The sequence below is a fragment of the Narcine bancroftii genome, chromosome 3 (assembly GCF_036971445.1).
Source record: "Narcine bancroftii isolate sNarBan1 chromosome 3, sNarBan1.hap1, whole genome shotgun sequence".
Taxonomy (NCBI): Eukaryota; Metazoa; Chordata; class Chondrichthyes; order Torpediniformes; family Narcinidae; genus Narcine; species Narcine bancroftii.
This window is the reverse complement of record NC_091471.1, coordinates 301,093,955-301,107,596: the sequence shown is the minus strand read 5'-3', so window position 1 is coordinate 301,107,596 and position 13,642 is coordinate 301,093,955. Positions and strand designations below refer to the sequence as shown.

At 48.4% G+C, this 13,642-nt stretch overlaps 1 protein-coding gene across 1 annotated transcript in view; it reads right to left on the bottom strand.

Moving 5' to 3' along the window:
• Window positions 1–8,626: 8,626 nt before the first annotated feature.
• Window positions 8,627–13,642, bottom strand: part of tbxa2r (thromboxane A2 receptor) — a 36,072-nt gene continuing 31,056 nt past the window's right edge. The window contains exon 3 of the mRNA XM_069922991.1: window positions 8,627–9,516. Within this exon, the coding sequence (XP_069779092.1) occupies window positions 9,265–9,516 (252 nt within the window). The 3' untranslated portion in view covers window positions 8,627–9,264. The remainder of the gene's footprint in view (window positions 9,517–13,642) is intronic.

The window sequence follows — 13,642 nt, the reverse complement described above, 5'->3', positions numbered from 1 at the left end:
GAGAACCACAAGTCTAAATCCTTCTTATTGATATACCCGTCAAATGCTTTCTAAATTTCATTATCTTACTGTGATGTGGACGGTCCAAGAAGTGACGAGGATGAACGCAGTTTAACAACAAACATCTTTATTTACTTGCGGGGAGGCGGGGAGGCAGGAAGGTGCAATAGGGATAGCACTCACCCAAACAAACAAGGAGATCACACACAGTTCAGAAGCATTGGATGCAGCTAAGCAATCAATACTCGCCACAACCAACAAATCACTATTTCTCACAGTTCCCGTGGTTAAACGCGCAGATCCCTGCTAATAGCGATTCCCACAGTTAAACATGCAAATGAAACAAACAGTACCTGCCACCCCTCTCTAACTAGCAGACACAGTATCCCACTTAACTACAGAATCTAATCACACTGGTGCTTTCTAAGTATGCGCCACTATTGCCCCCCCCATCCTGTACTGACTCTCCAGTGTTGGCTAACCTGGAGTGGAGCTAGGGTTCATTCCAGGGGAAAAAGGACCAGAGCTACTCCTTGTGGTGATTTTTAAACTGCAACTGGCTGGAGGGGCCGGCTCAGGTGTGCCCAAATGAGACAAGGTGTCAGAATGAGAATCAGAATTTATTGTCATGAACGAGTCATGAAATTTGGTGTTTTTGCAGCATCGTCACAGTGAAAACATTCATATTATAAACCATCTTACAACAATAATATAAAAAAAATTAAAAGGTAGTGCACGAAAGGTAAGGCAGTGTCTGTGGTTCATTGATTATTCAGGAATCTGATGGGAGAGGGGAAGAAACTGTCCTTGTGCTGTTGAGTGCTCGTCTTTAGGCTCCGATGGTAGCAGAGTGAAGAGGGCATGGCTTGAATGATGATGTTCTTCAAGGAAAGAGGCTGCTTCTTTACGACACCACCTCATGTAGATGTCCTCAATGGAGGGAAGTCCGGTACCTGTGATGTTGCAGGCCGAGTTAACAACCCTCTGGAGTTTATTCTCATTCTGAGATTTGACACCCCCATATCAGACGGTGATGCAACCAGCCAGAATGCTCTTCACAGTGCACCTGTGGAAGTTTACGAGAGTCTTTGATGGTATAGCTGATTTCATTTGTTCAAGAGAGACAATCGTAAGGTGGCTAACCGTGATTGACATGGGGAAATGACTTTTGACCTACCTCAGGAAGCAAGCACATGGATTAGTCGGAGCAGTTTCCTGTTTGATAATCTTCTAGATGGCACATACCCACCTCCACCACCTCAAGCTTATGACAGCTTGCTCCTTGAATCCATCAGCAACTGTGAGGAAACGTTGCCCCTCAGGCAGTTAAAGATGCAGATTGGATGCTTGTAACACAGACCACTTCAGTTCACAAGCAAAGCCTGCAATGACTCCGACTCATTCTTTGATATTCCGTTGAGTTTAACACCAGATCTTCACTGTTTTAATGAAGCCCAAGAACAACATTCCATTCAACTATTTCATGTAACAATTCTGCTGTTTTCTTGCACAACTTCCTTGGACCAAATCTTTTGTTTGTCTACTTCTTCAGTCTTCTTAAATGCCATATAAATTATTTCCTCCTGGCAATCAGGGCTAGTGCCAGACTATTTTGAGCTCCGAGGCTGAGCGCGGGGGCTGCTGACAAGGCTGAACTGGGTGGGTGGAGGGGTGGTGCTGGGGCATAGCCAGGTTTTAACATTGGGGGAGAGAGAGCCCATTAAAAAGGTGCCACAATCACAGCTGTGCGCATGTACACACACACTCTCAAATTAGCAGCCACAACCCTGATGCACTGGATTCAAACACTGAACATTTTTTTTTACAAAACTGGCTTGACTCTAATGTAGTTGATTTCACTTCAAACACATCCTGTACATTCTGTATAAAACGAGCTTGCCTCTGACATGGTGGATTTCACTTTAAAGGCTGCCTGCAGATTTTTCCAAAACTGGATCATCTCCAGTGTGCAGCATTTCAGTTCCAACACTGCCCGCTTCATTTACTGAAACCGGCTTACCTCTGATGTGCTGGAGTTCACTTCAAACACTACCTGCACATCTTTACAAAACTCACATGCCTCTGAGGAACTGGATTTCACTTGAAACACTACCCGCTATGTATTTTTACAAAAATGGTTAGCCTCAGAATGGCTGGATTTTGTTTCAAACGCTTCCTGCATGGTTTACAAAGCTGGATTGCATCTGATCTTCCAGATTTCACTCATGACTGCCCAGTGGCTTGCCCCTGATGCACCGGATTTTACTTCAAACCCAGCCCGAACTAGCTTGCCTCTAGCATGATGGATTTCACTTTGTGGTGTGCTGAGGTAGAAGCAAGCAAGCAAGCACAAAACTCGAAAGATTGTCCAACAGGCTTGATTCCAGTAAAAGTCTGAACACCATTTCATGCCTTGGTGGATCCCCATGTGACTGGCTCAGGAGGGGCCGGCTCAGGTCTATATTCAGGTCGGCTGATTGACAGCTGGCCAGCTGGAGTCAGTCCCTTAGGTGATCTTCCTGCAGGTACAGAGATGCCCCCCCCCCCCCTCCAGTAGGCTGGTGGTCGTAACACCAGACACTTCAAACCCAGCGGCTGCTGCGTGCCTCCACTCGCTGGCTGCCTCCTATCCAAGCCTGAGCGGTTTTGCCAAAGAGCTTCCGATTGGTGAGAGGGTGCATCCGCAACCCGAGGGGGGTGGAATCGCCACATCGTACATCTAGCCTACAGCAACTTTTACAATGTTTTTTTTTCCCAATTGGAATCTCTCTTCAATACCCTTCTGAAGTCTGCGCCCGAGGTGGCTGTCTAGTTGGACTAGTGGTTCTGCTGGCCCTGCCTGCAATGCAAGTACAAATTAATTTTTAAAATGTTTAAAATTCAGTCATTCAGTACAGTAACAGACCCTTCTGGCCCATGAGTCCATGCTACCCAATTACACCCAATTGAGCTACAACTCCCGTATGTTTTTTGAATGGTGGGAGGTAACTGGAGCACCCAGAGGAAACCAATGCAGACATAGGGAGAACTCCTTACAGACAGCTCCAGATCTGAACCCAGGTTATGTTAGCCATGCTGAAATTCACATTTCAGAAGGGCATTGAGAACCTTTGGATTAATATTTTCCAATGGATCCATCAGGGATTTGGCACCCGCTGGAACAGAGGGTTTGTTGCTTTAAGTGACCTGCGAGCCACGGAGTCATTCTCCACCCCTAGTCAGGGCCTCCTTCACCGTTGAGCTGGAGCCCGCCTCGCCTCCCTCACAAGGGGCCAGTTGGTTCGAGCGAGGAGTCGGCCTAGGAGGTCAGAGTTCGGCGGCGTTCAGAGGAGGAGGGGCGAGGAGCAAGGTAAAGACTTAAATACAGGGACTTACTGGGGCTCGGGCTGAGTGGTTCAAGTGAGGAGTCGGCATAGGAGAGTCAGAGTTTGTCAGCATTCAGTGGAGGAGGTGTGAGGAGAGAGTGACAGGATTAGTTGGTTGAGGATAAGGTAAAAGAGCAGCCAGCAAGGAGCGTCCCAGCAAGAAGTGTCCCAGCGAGTGAGTGGCACAGCAAAAGAGTGGGGGTTTGATGCCTTGGCTCGAGAGGCTTCGGCGAGCTGAGGAGAGCAACTGCTGCAACCAAGGTAAAGGGAGAAGGTAAATCTAGTCAAGGGTATTATTCTACAAGCTAATGGAGTCATCTATGGCTGTGGATTATTCCAGCTGTGGGATGTGGGAAATCTGGGATGGTATACTTGTCCCAGACAACCACACCTGCTGGTATGGGTCAGATCGACGATCGCGCCAAAACTGCCCAGCTAGGAACCAGTAATGTTCCCGATGCAGCAAGAAAGGCCACTTTGCAAAAGTGTGCCTCTCTAAACCTGCCGGCAGCTCAGCGGGCCTCTATGACCTCCCTACCTTCCCTGTGGACCCCCATGTGCGTGTGCCGGGGAGCGCCATTGTCCCCGCGACGACTTTCCCCTTCCCCAACTTTAACCATGCAACATCCGGCCCTGCCAGTGACTGTCACAGCATGTCCCACGAGCATCTGCACCAGCCCCACTGAGAACTACAGTGACGTCACATCTGGCTCACAGCTGTGATGACGTCACTTCCCCCAGCACAGCAGACATGGCTAGGAAAGGTGGCCAGCCATGCGGTGGCTCCCCACGTGCCGCAGCCATCTTAGGACAGGCAGCGCCCAATACAGAGGGCCCCCAGTGATGTTGAGAACAACGTGGTCAACATGGGCCACCCCACCGACGCTCCCCATGCCTCTGGAGGCCATCAGCTACCGCACGCTGCACCTCACGACTGATGTCGATATGGTCAACACTGGCGATGACCAGGCCGCCCTATCGACGCTCCCCATCCCTCTGGATAGCGACAACTCCAACTCCAAGACGGTTGTGGCCACCACCACACTGACCAGGGACATCCACCACAATCTCGAGTGCTTGATGATGGACGTGCGAGTCTACGGGCAGGTAACAAAGTGCCGGTTGGACAGTGGCAGCACCGAGAGCTTCATTCACCCAAGCGTGGCCCACTCCCTAAGGTTAAAGGTCCACCCCATCATCTGCTCGATCGCCCTCGCCACCAAGGATAAGACTGTTGATACCCTCGGGCACTGCTCGTTCGATATAACAGTGGGAGGGGAGACTTACACAGGATTCAGGCTCTTGGTCATACCCAAACTCTGCACACCACTCCCCCTGGGCCTGGATTTCCAGTGCCACCTGCAGAGTGTCACCCTTGCCTTCGGGGGGCCCCTACCTCCATTCGCATTGCACAGCACACCAACCTACCAGCCCCGGCCAACCTGCGGCCTCTCCACACTGCGCATCCCCCACCAGCACTCTTTCCACATCTTGCGCTAGGCAGCAATCCGATTTACGCCAGAAGTAGGCGCTATTGCACTGCAGACAAGGATTTCATCAAGGTGGAGGTGCGGCCACTCCTGGCGGAAGGCATTATAGAGCCCGGTAACAGCCCTTGGAGAGCCCAAGTCCTGGTAGTCAAAGGGGGAAGTAAGCCAAGGATGGTCATGGATTACAGCCAGACCATTAATCAGTACACCCAGCTGGATGCCGACCCCCTGCCAAGGATCACTGACATGGTCAATGAGATAGCCCGCTACCGGGTTTTCTCCATGAGTGACCTGAAGTTGGTGTATCACCAAATCCCTATCCACCTGAAGGACAAGCCCTACACCGACTTTGAGACGGACAGCCGCCTGTACAAGTTCCGCCGGGTTCCCTTTGGGGTCACGAACGGGGTCTCCGTCTTCCAGGAGATAGATCGCATGGTAGACCGGCACAAGCTGAAGGCAACATTCCCATATCTGGATAATGTCACTATCTGCACTCGTGACCAACAGGGCCACGATGCTAACCTGGAAAAATTCCTCCAGACATCCACGGAGCTGAACCTCATTTACAACAAGGAGAAGTGTGTGTTCAGCACCACTCACCTTGCCATCCTGGGGTACATTGTGGCCCATGGAATCGTCGGCCCAGATCCAGAAAGGATGTGCCCATTAATGGCGTTACCCCTCCCCCCCATGCTAAAGGCCCTCCGCAGGTGCCTGGGCCCGTTCTCTTATTACTCGCAGTGGGTCCCTCGCTTCTCGGACAAGGTCTGCCCACTGGCCCAAGCCACAACATTTTTCCCTCCCACCTGAGGCGCAGGCAGCCTTCACCCGCATCAGGCAAGACATCGTGGATGCCACAATGCAGGCTGTGGATGGGGACTCCCCCTTCCAGGTGGAGAGCGATGTCTCCGAGGTGGCCCTCACAGCTACCCTCAAACAAGGGGGGGTACCCCATCGCCTTCTTCTCCAGGAACCTCCATGGCTCCGAGCTAGGGCACTCCGCCATTGAAAAGGAGGCCCAGGCGATCGTGGAAGCAGTGCACTGGCGCCACTACCTGGCCGGCAGGAGATTCATGATCCTCAAGGACGAGTGGGCCATGGCGTTCATGTTTAACACTTCCCACAAGAGCAAAATCAAGAATGACAAGATCCTGCGCTGGAGAGTCGAGCTGGCAACCTACACCTACGACATTCAGTACCGCCCCAGGAAGTTTAATGACTCCCCTGTTGCCATCTCTCGCACCTGCGCATCTATGCATGATGACAGGTTGCAGGTATTGCATGAGTCCCTTTGCCATCCGGGCGTCACCCGGTTGTACCATTTCGTTAAGTCCCAAAATCTGCCGTAAACCATCAGGGACGTCAGGGTCATGACCGAGGCCTGTCGGGTCTGTGCGGAGTGTAAATCCTGCTTCTTCTGTCCCCCCTAGGCCCACCTTGTAAAGGCTACTCAGCATTTCGAGCATCTCGGCGTGGACTTCAAAGGGCCCCTGCCTTCCACGAACCGAAATGTTTACTTCCTCACGGTAGTGGATGAGTACTCACGCTTTCCTTTTGCCATCCCTTGTCTGGACACCTCCATGGACACCATCATCAGGGCCTTGGGGCAGATTTTCACCATGTTTGGCTACCCCGCCTTCATCCACAGCGACCGGGGGTCTAGTTTCATGAGCGATGAGCTGCGCCAGTACCTGATGACGAGGGGCATCGCGACCAGTCGCATGACAAGATATTACCCAAGAGGCAACAGGCAAGTGGAACGCAAGAATGGGGTGGTCTGGAAGGCAGTCCTCCTGGCTCTCAGGTCAAAAGGGTGGGCTGTTGAGTACTGTCAGGACGCCCTGCCCGAGGTGCTTCATGCCATTTAGTCACTGCTGTGCACGGCTACCAACGAGACCCCTCACGAACATCTGTTCTCATACCCCAGGAGGTCGGTGACTGGAATGTCACTCCCAGCATGGCTCACATCCTCAGAACCAGTGCTTCTGCGTAAGCATGTATGGACACACAAGGCCGAAGCCCTGGTAGAGCAGGTTTTCCTCCTTCATCCAAACCATAACTATGCCTACGTTAGGTTCGGCAGTGGCAGGGAGGACACCATCTCAACCAGGGACCTGGCACCAGCAAGAGCACCCACCACACCACACCACCCTCCACCCCTGGACGACGCTGACCAGGCATACACCCCCATCCCCATGCAGCTATGGGGCACGCAGGGCCTCCTTGACCACCAGGGTCCCGCTTCAGCCTTAGGAGATTAACCCACCCCCCCCAACCATCCAATACGAACTGCATACGTCGACCCCGGCCTCGCTGGCCACCCCTCCACTTGACACCGCTACCGCCAGTCCCCCCACTTCCCCTCTGACCAGTGACCAGGAGCCAGTCCTACAAAGGTCACAGAGACCCCGCTGAATGTACATAATGGATGCGATTCCTTGTAACTGCCCCGCCCCCCCCACCTCCGAGACAATTTTAAAGAAGGGGGTGAATATGGTGGTACACCACCGGCCTACTTCAGGGGGCACCTCTGTACCTGGAGGAGTGTAAGGGGGCAGAACAACACCTGGCCGGCTGCCAATCAGTCGGCCTGAAGGGATCAAGCCCCACCCGGTCGGGTGTCAATCATCCTCCGGGATATAAGCCTGCGCCGGCCTCCCGAGGCCTCACTCAGAGTTGCTGCAGCCACAGCCAGCCTGGCTCTGTGGAAGTCTTTGTGGATTAAAGCCTGTTGCACAGTCTTTACCTTGTGTGTGTCTGATTCTGTCTAACAACGCACCTCTGTCTAACATGACCCTCTTAGGCCTCTTCTCAAAATTTATGAGCCCCCTTCCCTGTGAAGCAGTCAAGTTTAGTTAATTTCTTGCATACTTCTCTCCTACTGAACTAGCAACATAAAAAATTATAACAAATATTTTATGATTTCAGTCTGTAACCCCTGGGGTAGGGGGTAGGTGGGAGTGTGGCCCCATTGAGAATGGCTGCCGATGAGGTTCTGGAGAGATCCGATTGCCCACCTGTACCATTCAGGTCCACTTCAAGATAGTATCTTGGTAAAATAGGACTGATGAACGGTTCACGGTGATAGAGGCTGCCAAGTTCAAACCAAGTTGGGAGGAGAGAGGCTGGTGAGTGTATGGCAAGAGGAGCTTTGGGGGAGAGGGATACCTACATGCTGGGATTGTCTACAGGGCACTGAGTTATTCTGGATCCTGTGAGAATAACTAAAATGATTCTGGTCCCATTCCAAATTGGCATAAGATTTAGGAGCACATTTTTTGAAGCCACAAAGGCACTGTTAGCACTCCATTAATCCTTATCTATCAAATTAAAATCAACTCCAGAGGCCCAAGGAATGCATTTTTATACATCGGGGGAAACAAAAGGTATTTGGGAATATTATCATGAATAGATGTGATTCAAGAAATATCCAAATTCCCATCTAATGTTATCAAAATCCAAAATCTTTAGCAAGAGCCAAAAGAATATCATGAACATCCAACTTTTGAAATGACCATGTTTTGGTGTTGTTCCAACTAAATATTGAGCTTTTGTATTCTGAGTTTCTTGGAGAGGCAAATATTTTTGACAAAACTTTGCTTTGCTTTCTGCACAAACTGACAGATGGGTAACAAGCTCAAAACCATATTTTGCTTTTGGAAGACCAGCATTTTAAATAATTTTCACTTGCCACATGGCCTAAAGTGTGAATTGTTTGTGACGGTTCAATTTCTTCCTATGTGTAATGGAGACCCAAGGTAAATCAAATTTAAATAAAACATTTTAATATATAAATAAAACCAATTTTCAACCTATGAATTTGCATGCAAGCCACCTGCTCTTTGCTTTACCAATATTTTAAAAATATATACAGCTAGTGTGTTTTTAACTGCTAACCAGTTTTACTACAGTAAGACAAAAGGTGTTCAAATAAGCTATGTATTTTTCAAGAGCCCATCATGAAACTGACTCAAATGTTTTCCATGCATACTGTTGCAATCCACAGAGCAAATTTTTTTTTAACAATATGGTAGAAGCCAATTCTGGCCATATAAACTCGTGCTGCCCAATTACAGGTATGCCCAATTGACCTGCAACCTGGAATGTTTTGAAGGGTAGAGGGAGAGCGAAGCACCCAGAGGAATCCCACGCAGACATGGGGAGAACATTACAAACTCCTTACACACAGCGCCAGGTTCGAACCCTGGTCACTGGAGCTGTAATAGCGTTGTGCTAACCATTGCCACAACAGTCATAACCTTAAAGTAACAATTATTGTTTAAAACCAACATTACTTATACTACTAAGAAGGAAGGTTTAATTGAATATAAACACATTATTTACAAGTATGTACATCTTAGTCTAGTTAGGTGGAAGTCCTTTCAGAGTTCAGCTCAATCTATGTATTAGGAAGTCATTACTGAAGCTTGTGTCAATCTTCTGCTGTATGCTGCATTCATATTGGGATATAATGACGATATTGAAGGTCTCGATCGTAGACTTGGGTTGAACTTTCTCAAAACTGATCTTCTAAATAGTATATAAACCCAGGGATCCAGGATTTGGTTCCATGTGGCAATTCGAACACAAGTAATTAGAGTTTTACTCAGTTCCACGTTGTCTGGTAATTCCATCAAGGTCTTCTTGAAGATAAATATCTGTGGGAATCAACAAGCAACTGGTGTTATTTCATTGTCATAGAATCAACATGAAAGAGTGAGAGGCCATTCAGTCCATCATGGGCCAGAAAGGGAAGAGCTACCTAACCCAAACCCATAATTCTCTCCCAAGTCAGTTGATCTTCAGGTTACCCTTCTTCACGTATACATCCACGGACTGTTTAAATTCAGGGTGGGTTTCTGTCTCTCCTGCACTTTCAGGAAATTCATGACTTCAGGAGGGTGAAATCAAGAGAGCACGAACCAGTCCTCACTGAGGGGTCAGCAGCGGAAAGGGTTAAGAACATCAAATTCCTGATGTCCATGTTGATGCAATCATGAAGAAGACTTGCCAGTGGCTACACTTTATGAGCAGTTTTTTTGAAGAGATGTGGCATGTCACCAAAGACTTCCAAATTTCTACAGGTGTATCACAGAGAGCACTCTGATCAGTTGCATCTCTGTCTGGTATGGAGGTGCACAGGACAGGAGAAGACTTCAGAGAATTGTGAACTCGGCCAGGGCCATCATGGCCATCAGTTTTCACTCTATCGAGGACATTGACAAGAAATCAACCTCTATTCTCAAGGACCCCCACCACCCAGGCCATGCCCTTCACTGCTTCTATCAGGAAGGGGGTAAGGAGCCTGAAGACGAGCACTCAGTGGGACAGACCCAGCTTCTTCCTTTTGCCCATCAGATTTCTAAATGGACAATGAACAACAAACCCCACCCCACCTCACCTCTTCTTTTGGAGTAATTTATCTATTTATTTATTTACTTACTTACTTACTTATTTGCACCCGTAATGCTGCCACAACAACAACAAATTTCGTGACCTGTTCAAGGCAGTAAATGCTAATTCTGATATTGATGACCCCCCGCCATTACCTCATCCTCCACCTAATCCTTCTGCTCATTAAATTAAACTGATGCACGTTTTGGCCCCACTGCACAACCCTTGCACAACACAAGTGCTGGAGAAACTCAGCAGGTCATCCAGCATCCAAAGGATGTCAAGCGAGTCAACATTTTGGGCCTGTGGAATATGGAAAAGCAAGTGGATGTCTGAATAAAAAGGTGTAGAGAGTGGGAGGAGAGAAGAGCTGGTGGGGGGGTGGGGGAGCGAATAGTGAAAGGGGAAGGGGGAGGAGCACAGCCTAACAGGTAATAGGATACAGTTGGGAAAGGAGAATAGAAAGAGAGAATGATGGAAGAGGTGTAACGTCAATAAAAGCTCTCACGGCCGGAAGGAGAACATACACTTTTATTAGCTTATAACTGAGGGTACGGACTTCAGAAGGGCTCAGGGTTTAGGTGGGTAGTTTGGGGGGGGGGGGCACGAAGCCAGCCACCAGCCATCAGTATAACACACCTCAGTTCACTGCAAGAGGACAGAAGGCTAACAAGGGTAGCTCCCTCATATGAGAAGGAAGGGAAGGGAGAGCTGGAGGAAAGTAAACAGGGGAATAGGCAGAAACTGGCAGAAGGGGTTAATGGACATAGGAGAAGTCTATATTGATGCTGAGACAGAATAGAAGGTCTTCCAATTTGGAAATATTTTCACATAACATAAATATTGCTTATGGTTTTTCCATAGTCAGTTGGAGAGAAGTATAGAAAAAATAAAACTTGACTGCTGCTTCACAGGGAAGGGCGTCCATAAACTCTGAGCAGAGTCCTAAGTTAGGGGGGGGGGGGCACAGCCAAAAAAGAAAAGATAAAGATGCCTCATTAGGTCTCCTCATTAGATTGTAGGAGAGATACGTCACACAGGGTTCAAAAAGATTCAAGAGTATTTTACTGGTAAACTGGAAAATTATTGTCATTGGGGTGTGGATAGGTTGGGGTTAATTTCTTTGGAGGGGGAGAGTTCATTAAGATATATTCAGGGCTGGAACATCGGCTCTATATCTTTTCCTCCTATGGACACTATGAGTCTGGCTGAGTCCCTCCAGCATTTCCACTACAATCACAGTGCCTGCAGGCTTTCATGTTTCATTCAGTTGGTATCAATGAGCTATCGACCTTCATAGATATAACATTTTCAATTACAATATTTTCAAGTAGCTGGAGTGTGCTGAATTGCAAGGTTTATGGTGCCCTGATCATCCAGATCTGCTTTCTAATAACAGAAAATTGGGCTTCCTGCTGATGAAGGTGTGAAAGAACAGAGCTTGCTGCCTGTTATCAAGGTCCAAGGCATTTCCGAGCACTGATGTGTTGTGGAGGAGTTGGATGCACTTCATATCTGACCCCTCATCTGAAGACGGGAGGGTCAACACACAAAAAAACCCCACACCTCTCCCCCAATGATTTCCATGATCACCTTCACTAGTGGTCACATTCCAGCTCTTGTGTTTCCATTAATTAGGTTTCACCAGCTGTCTCCAACATTACCCACCCCCCCCCCAACCACTTCCTGACTACACCTTCCCCCTTTTTCTCTTCTCCACCTGCTTTCACCGATCACTCACTTGCTCATGTCTCCCAATTCCACCCTTCCCCCCCTCCCCTTCCTGGCTCCGTCTGTCCATCACCCATCACTCCACCTATCATCTCCTGATCCCTGTATCACTATATACCCCTCTCCTCAGTATGCCTTCCCTCTCCACTCTCGGTTCCAATGCAGAATATTGATCCAAAACATTGACAATTTCTCCCCCTCCCCACCCCACAGACACCATTCAGCTGGCTGAGTTTCTCCAGCAGGATGCCACTGTGATCCAGCGATTATTGCTACTCTCTCCCAGCTCCTGGGCCCTGATTTAGGGTAGTGTCAGGGTTAAACCGACACCTTCTCTCCATAGGCTAGATGCTCTGGTTTCATTCCAAAGAACTCTAGGGAGCTTCATTCATAAATATTCCCTATAAGGAGGTCAAATATAGGTAATAATCAACCATATCAAAAGGATATCAATGGGTATGTTGTTGAAGCTAAAGGAAATAAGGAGAAGAGGAACAGGTTTCTTAGCTTATATGATCTTTCTATGATGTTGTAACTAAATCTATTCAGGTGTGGAAAATTTTCCAGCCCTTAGATTTATACAGTGCATTTTATGTCTTGGAGAAGAATGTTTGTCAGAGAGTGAATTATTTTGCAGCTATGAAAACACAAATCCAGAGAAACTCAGCAGGTTAAACAGCACATTTTGTATGGCAAAGATAAAGACACAGGACCAAAGTTTCGGGCTTGAGCCCTTCATCAAGCTATGAGCAAAATGTAGGCAGGTGCCCGAACAAAATGGTGGGGAAGGAGCACAGTCCCACTGTGGAGGGAAGGGGGTGGAGGGCTGGAGGAAAGAAGGCAGAGGGATGGGGGAGACAGGGAGAATGGGGAGTGGGCTAGCAGGTTTTTTAACATAATGCTGGAGAAACTCAGCAGGTCAAAGTGCATTTTTCAGCTGTGTCCATTTTCACATTGGCTTGGTGGCAGGATTGTCTTGTGATTCGGAACATAGCACAAGCAGACAGCATCCATTGTGGAATTTCCTGGTCAGATTGCTCAGGATTCTCAGCAGGATTAATTCTCTAATGCTTTGTGGTGAAACACAAAAGCCTGCGGATGCTGTGGTTGTAGTAAAAACACACACTTGCTGGAGGAACCCAGCCGGTCTCGCAGCATCCATGTGATCAATAGAAGCATAGAAGATAGGAGCAGGAGTAGGTTATTCGGCCCTTCGAGCCTGCTCCGCCATTCAATGAGATCATGGCTGATCTTAAAGTTCAGTACCCCGTCCCCGCCTTCTCTCCGTAACCCCTAATTCCCTTATACTGAAGAAACATATCTAATTCCCTCTTAAATATATTCAATGAACCTGCCTCTACTGCTCTCTGTGGCAATGAATTCCACAGATTCATCACTCTCTGGGTAAAGAAATTCCTCCTCATCTCGGTTCTAAATGGTTTGCCTATTATCCTCGAACCATGGCCCCGGGTTCTGGACTCCCCCACCATTGGAAACATCCCTTCCACATCCATTCTGTCCAGTCCTGCCAGAATTTTATGTGTCTCTATGAGATCCCCTCTCAATCTTCTAAACTCCAGCGAGTACAATCCCAAATTGCGCAATCTTTCCTCATAAGTTATTCTTGCCATTCCAGGTATCAGCTTGTTTTGGGTCTGA